Source organism: Lepidochelys kempii, chromosome 23 (genome assembly GCF_965140285.1).
Source record: "Lepidochelys kempii isolate rLepKem1 chromosome 23, rLepKem1.hap1, whole genome shotgun sequence".
Taxonomy (NCBI): domain Eukaryota; kingdom Metazoa; phylum Chordata; order Testudines; family Cheloniidae; genus Lepidochelys; species Lepidochelys kempii.
Window position 1 is genome coordinate 13,741,330 of NC_136402.1, and position 7,382 is coordinate 13,748,711.

Genomic DNA, 7,382 nt, shown 5'->3' on the forward strand with positions numbered 1-7,382 from the left:
TTTGTCAAGCCTGACCTTAAAAACCTCTAAGGAAGGAGATTCTACCACCTCCCTAGGTAACGCATTCCAGTGTTTCACCACCCTCTTAGTGAAAAAGTTTTTCCTAATATCCAATCTAAACCTCCCCCACTGCAACTTGAGACCATTACTCCTCGTTCTGTCATCTGCTACCATTGAGAACAGTCTAGAGCCATCCTCTTTGGAACCCCCTTTCAGGTAGTTGAAAGCAGCTATCAAATCCCCCCTCATTCTTCTCTTCTGCAGGCTAAACAATCCCAGCTCCCTCGGCCTCTCCTCATAAGTCATGTGTTCTAGACCCCTAATCATTTTTGTTGCCCTTCGCTGGACTCTCTCCAATTTATCCACATCCTTCTTGTAGTGTGGGGCCCAAAACTGGACACAGTACTCCAGATGAGGCCTCACCAATGTCGAGGCCTTTACTTTACCTTAAGAACATAATTTTCAGTACAGATACGTGATGCCTTAAATATTATCCTTACACACATTTCACAATGATTATGGTGACCAGAGGGCAACTGGCTCTCAACAGAGACCTCACATTTTTAAGGTCAGGCTTGACAAAGCCCTGGCTGGGATGATTTAACTGGGGATCGGTCCTGCTTTGAGCAGAGGGTTGGACTAGATGACCTCCTGAGGTCCCTTCCAACCCTGATATTCTATGATTCTATGATTCACATGCCACCCCCTGGTGATTCATGATGCATATATCTGTCCCAGGGCATCCCTGTAAAACTCAGTGCAACCCCGCTTCCCAAGCCCTCTGCCAGCTGGCAACAAAGGGTCCCTGGGCTCCAGTAGTTATACTGGTATAAACCCTAGTGTGGATGCCATTATACTGGGATAAAGATGCCTTATACTGGTATAGCTTATTCACCTTCCTGCATGGGAATAACCATCCCAGTATAAAGTACTGTATACCTATATAACTATGTCCCCACTGTGGGGTGGGGGTGGGGGGGGGGGCTTGTGAGCCTCATAATCCAGATCCAAGGCTTTTGGGTCTAGACAAGGCCTGAGGGTGTTAGCCACCCTATTTCTACTTTGGGTGCCTGGAGGCTCTTGAAAAATCCCAGACTAAGTGACTAGCCTGAGGTCACACTGGAAATCGGTGGCAGTTTCATGAGATTGCCAATTGCTTCCTGAATATCTTTGTTCCTCAAGCTGTAAATCAGTGGGTTGAAGAGAGGGGTTAGAACTGCATAGACCACTGCCACCACCCTGTCGTGGTATGAAGGCTGGCTTCGTGCTGGGCGGATGTACATAAAACCAGTGGTGCCGAAAAAGGCCAGGACCATGGTCAGGTGAGAGGCACAGGTGGAGAAGGCCTTTCGCCGCCCTTCCGAACCCTGGATCTTGATGACAACGCTCAGGATCTTCACATAAGAGAAGAGGATGAGGGCGGTGGGGCCGAGGATGACCAAGGAGTGGAGGGCAAAGTCTATGGTGGTGCTGGTGGACACATCAGCACAGGCCAAGCTGAGCAGCGAGGGGAAGTCGCAGAAGAGGTGCTCTATGCGGTGCGCCCCGCAGAAGGGCAACATGAAGAGCAGGATGATTTCTGGCACAGGCCACATAAAGCCACACGCCCAGCACCCTGCCACTAGCCAGAGGCAACTCTTGGGGGTCATGGCGGATGGGTAGTGCAAAGGCTTGCAGATGGCCAAGTATCGGTCGTAGGCCATTGCCGTGAGCAAACAGGCCTCTGTAATACCCAATGCATGGAAGAAATACACCTGCAAGAGGCAGCCCCTGTAGGAGATGGGCTTCCTGCTATCCAGGAGGTTGGCCAACATCTTGGGGATGGTCACTGTGGTGTACCACACCTCCAAGAAAGACAGAATGGCCACAAAATAATACATGGGGACATGAAGATGCGGGTTGGCCCGGATAAGCATCAGAATGACAGTATTGCCACCAAGAATGAGTAAGTAGGTGAACAACAGGAGGTTAAAAAGCAGGAGGTGAAAGCGCTCGAGATCTGGGAACCCCACCAGGAAAAATTCAGCTTCCCATGTCTCATTGGTGGCTTCCATGTCCCCCGCTGGGCTGATCTGTAACGACGGCAAGGTAATAATAACAATATCTAGTGCTTTTCCTCAGTAGGACCCAGTTGTCCTGTGTTCCAGTCCCGCACACTAGCTACTGGGAAAAAACAATGTGGAAATAAGTTTTTGGCACCAGGTTAGAGCACAGTGCACAGGCCCTGGCTTCTTCTGGGCCTCCAGCGGGAGCTCAATCCCCCCCTCAACCCCAACCCAACCCCTTCCCCTAAGCCCCCACACCCGGCCCTCCTCTTCCACCCAGTTCTACCCCCTCCCCCGAGTGTTCCCACTACCCCCCCAGCCTCCTACTTTCTACGGAACAACTGATTGGTGCTGGGAGGGAGGGAGGGGAGGAGTTGATCGGGGGGGGGGGGCTGCCGGTGGATGGGAGGTGCTGGGGGGGGGAGCTTGTCTGCCAGTGGGTGCTGAGCACCCACTATTTTTTTTCTATGTGTGCTCCAGGAGTTGGTGCCCATGTCACAGTGTTATAAAAGGGCATTTTGCAGACTCATAGAAGTGTAGGATTCGAAGAGATCTCGAGACGTCCTCTAGTCCAACCCCTTGCATTCAGACCATTTCTTCCCCCCACAGGTGGAGTGGGGACTTGAGCCAGCCCTAATCGCTGGGCTACAAGTTATAAGGCAGAACCTCTCCCATATTTTGGGTAAGCTCGTCTACAGGGGTCTGATCCGGCGGGTGAGCTCCGAGCACACTTGCAGGATTGGGCTCCTCCCATGTGTTAGGCAGAGGAACACTGGTTTGCCCCCAGTTTGTGAATCACTCTGGGGCCCAGGGAGCTGGACACCTGGCATGGGGCTGCCATGCATAGGCTCAAAGGCAGGGACAGGAAGGTTTGGCTGCAAGCTTTTTGGAGCCAGGCAAGTTTTAGCACCTGTGAATTGTGAATTGCGTTGAGGTCTGAGCCTGGGATTTAGGACCCTCAAGTGGGCAGCTAGGTTCCTAAATTCTTTTGTGAATCCAGCCCTAAGTGACCGGCCCACGGTCATACACTATGCAGATGAGTCAGTGGCTGGGGAAGCAGTGTGAACTAGTGAATAATGCCCTGATGTGGGACTCAGGCAGATCTGGGGTCTATTCCAGTGCTCGGCTGGTGCTCATGGGGCAGTCACATCCCCTTATTGTGCCTCAGTTTCCCCATCTGGATAAAGGGCATAAAGATACTCACCTCCTTAGTAAACCACGTTGAGATCTGTAGATGAAAGAGTGGCATATTATTAGCATCAGTCCAGTCCACATTTTTAATGCCATGTAAAATGAATCTCATAATTTAGGAGGGGAAAAAAGAGGAATTAAGGGACTGGAAAAGAGACGACTAAGGGGGGATATGATAGACATCTATAAAATCGTGACTGGTGTGGACACAGTGAATAAGGAAGTGTTATTTACTCTTTCTCATAACACAAGAACTAGGGGCCACCAAATGAAATGAATAGGCAGCAGGTTTAAAACAAATAAAAGGAAGTATTTCTTCACCCAACGCACAGGCAAACTGTGGAACTCCTTGCCAGAGAATGTTGTGAAGGCCAAGACTATAACAGGGTTCAAAAAAAAAACCTAGATAAATTCATGGAGGATAGGTCCAACAATGTCCAGGATGGGCAGGAAAGGTGGCCCTAGCCGCTCTTTGTCTGAAGCTGGGAATGAGGGACAGGGGATGGATCACTTGATGATTCCCTGTTCTGTTAATTCCCTCTGGGGCACCTGCCATTGACCACTGTCAGGAGACAGGATATGGAGCTAGATGGACCCTTGGTCAGACCCAGTATGGCCATTCTTATGTTCTTATGACTGATTTTTCCCCCCTGCTCTGCATCTTGTGTAGTCTTTACACATGTGCAAAAGGGGGGGATTTTACACAAGTGTAAATAACCACACAAAGTGCAAGGCACAGGAGTCAGATGCCCAGCAGTTATTCACACATTCCAAGGCCAGAAAGGACCACGGCGATCATCTAAACTGACCCCCGGTACAACACAGGCCAGAGAACTGCCCCCACAATAATTCCTGAGCAAAAAAACATCCCATCTGGATTTTAAAAAGGCCAGTGATGGAGAATCCACCACGGCCCTTGGTAAGTTGTCCCAATTGTTAATTGCTCTCAGTTAAAAATGTGAGCCTTATTTCCAACCTGACTTTCTGTAGCTTCAACTTCCAGCCATTGGAAGCTATATTGAAGAGCCCATTATTAAATGTTTGTTCCCCGTGGAGGTACTGGTAGACTGGGATGAAGTCACCTTTGCTTTGTTAAGCTAAATAGACTCAGGTCCTTGAGTCAGTCACGACGAGGCAGGTTTTCCAACCCCTGGCTCTGCTCTGACCCCTCTCCAATTTATCAACATCCTCCTTGAATGGTGGGCATCAGAGCTGGACACAGGATCCCAGCAGCGGTCGCATCAGTGCCCAATACAGAGGTAAAATAACCTCGCTGCTCCTACTCAGTAGTCCCCTGTTGATGCATCCCAGGGTCGCCTTTGCTTTTGTGGCCACAGCGTCTCACTGGAAGCTCTTATTCAGCTGATTATCCAACACAACCCCCAAATCTTTTTCAGAGTCGCTGCTTCCCAGGAGAGAGTCCCCTATGCTGTACCTATGGTCTGCATTCTAGGTTCCTAGATGTATAGATTTGCATTTAGCCATTAAAACGAACACCATTTACTTGCTCCCAGTTTAACAAGTGATCCAGATCTCTCTGATCCGTCCTCTTCATTATTTACCACTCCCCCAAGTCGTGTGTCATTTCCAAACTTTTTCAGTGATGATTTTAAGGGCTCGTTCAGGTCATTGATGAAAATGTTTTGTTAATGACTCTCAGTCTGAGGCCATAAACAAACTATCACCAAGGGCCCCAAAAGGTTCTGTGTTTTCACCCACTGCTAATGCATCGGGCATAGGACCAGGTTGTTAGGGGCTTATTCCTTCACCCACTTACTTCCCTGGTCCTTCTCACATGAACAGAGAGCAACAATACCCGAAGTCCAAAGATGCAAACAATTTGATGTTTATTGCGGTGAACTTCCAGCAAGCATGATTCCAGTTTCCTTCCTTAGTGTCCCCCTTCCCAGCTCTGACACCACAGAGCCTTACCTGTGTCCCTGTTCCTATTTCCCCCCCTTAGCAAAACATGATTCCAATTTCCCCATCCCCATTCCTGTTCCCATTCTCCCCCCCACCCACTTCCTGATTGACTGCAGACTATATAGTAAAACTTGAGTTCAGCTTAGCTATACCTTAACCTATCATTTTACAGAAATTTAACTAACCAATCCTAACATATTGTAACATGATTATGTAACCAATTGTATCCCACCACCTTAATTAGTTTACACCCAGCAAAATTAATTATACAGCAGACAGAAACAATCACAGAACCAGACAGAGACCATGCAAATAAACAATAGCAAAGTGGGAACTATAATGACAAAACAATAAAGGAGTGAGGATTTCGCATCCCAGCTCTTGATAAGTGAGTTCTTTCCAGACAGGATGCTATCAAACTAAGTTTCCTTTTACATCTTCTAGGCACTTCTCTTTCTCTGGAGGCGATGGGCATTATCAGGACAGGATTGTATCCTAACAGCCCAAGAGCACCTTCTTTAAGTGGGACTAGTTTGGGATGTGAGGATGTGACCAATCGCTTCCCAGCTTATGGCTGCCTCTGCTGCTTAGCCAAAGGCCTTAGCCTAAGAACAGGGCCTCAGACTGTCACAGTGAGAAAAGGCCTTATACAGTCAGACAGTGATTTTGATTCTTTCTTTTATACCTCGATAACTAGCTATGTGATTAGAATACACCTAAATTCTTAGAGTATAGGCCTTTACAGACAGGCCTGAATATCTAGGGTCTGTTCCAGCACTGTAGTCCCTCTGGGTGTGTCTGCACAGCGAAGGAAAAGCTGCTCGTCGCATGTGCCAGCCAATGCTTGTGGGGCTCAGCCTGTGGGGCTGTTTCATTGCTGGGTAGATTTCCAGGCTCAGGCTGGAGTCTGGGATGTAGGATCCTGCAGGGTGGGAGGTTCCCAGAGCTCGGGCTCTGGCCCAAATCCAGAAATCTACACAGCAACGAAACAGGCCTGCAGCCTCAGCCCCATGAACCCGAGCCAGATGGCACGGGCCAGCCATGGGTGCTGTGAACACACACCCAATGTTCCCAGTAAAGGTTTCAGAGTAACAGCCATGTTAGTCTGTATTCGCAAAAAGAAAAGGAGTACTTGTGGCACCTTAGAGACTAACCAATTTATTTGAGCATAAGCTTTCGTGAGCTACAGCTCACTTCATCGGAAAGTGGAAAGTGTAGAAGATTTTTTATACACACAAAGCATGAAAAAATACCTCCCCTCACCCCACTCTCCTGCTGGTAATAGCTTATCTAAAGTGATCACTCTCCTTACAATGTGTATGATAATCAAGTTGGGCCATTTCCAGCACAAATCCAGGTTCCCCCCCACACACACACACACACACACAAACCCACTCTCCTGTTGGTAATAGCTTATCTAAAGTGATCACTCTCCTTACAATGTGTATGATAATCGAGGTGGGCCATTTCCAGCACAAATCCAGGGTTTAACAAGAACGTAAAGGAAGCTTGAATAGAAAGGAAGAGAAACCCTACCACATGAATAAAGATGCCAAGATCTCATACCTGCCAGTACGTACCTGGCATCAGACGGGGCTCCTTGTCACTCCAACCTCTAGAAAAGAAATCAATGACATTGCTAAGGAAAGAGGAATATAATTTCTTCCAAATGGCCCCAGAGATATCAACTGATAATTGTTGCTGGGATTTTTATTCCCCAGTGGACAGGCTTTCCCGAAGGAAATAAACTCGCTCTGGATTGGAGACAGAAAGCAGATTATTTTTAAATAGAAACAAAACCAGGAAGGAATTGGAGTCTGGGAGTCTCTACAGGCTGAGCTGGAGAAGAATAGCTCTTTGTTGGGGGCTGAGATGGACTCATCTATTCTGAGGAGAAGCACAGAGTGCAGAGAGTCATAACACACACTCATAACAACATAAGAACGGCCATATTGGGTCAGACTAAAGATCCATCTAGCCCAGTATCCTGTCTTCCAGCAGTGGCCAGTGCCAGGTGCCCCAGAGGGAATGAACAGAACAGGTTATCATCAAGTGATGCATCCCCTGTTACCCATTCCCAGCTTCTGGCAAACAGAGACTAGGGACACCATCCCTACCCATCCTGGCTAATAGCCATTGATGGACCTATCCTCGATGAACATATCTAGTTCTTTTTTTAACCCTGTTATAGTCTTGGCCTTCACAACATCCTCTGTCAAGGAG

General features: G+C 48.1%; 1 protein-coding gene across 1 annotated transcript; it reads right to left on the reverse strand.

Moving 5' to 3' along the window:
• Positions 1–1,103: 1,103 nt before the first annotated feature.
• On the reverse strand, positions 1,104–2,054 carry LOC140901859 (olfactory receptor 6N1). The gene has a single exon (XM_073321283.1). It carries the CDS (start codon positions 2,052–2,054, stop codon positions 1,104–1,106), a length of 951 nt encoding a protein of 316 aa, XP_073177384.1.
• Positions 2,055–7,382: the final 5,328 nt, after the last annotated feature.

Coding starts and splice junctions, on each gene's coding strand:
- LOC140901859 (XM_073321283.1), bottom strand. CDS start 2,054: ATGGAAGCCACCAATGAGACATGGGAAGCTGAATTTTTCCTGGTGGGG.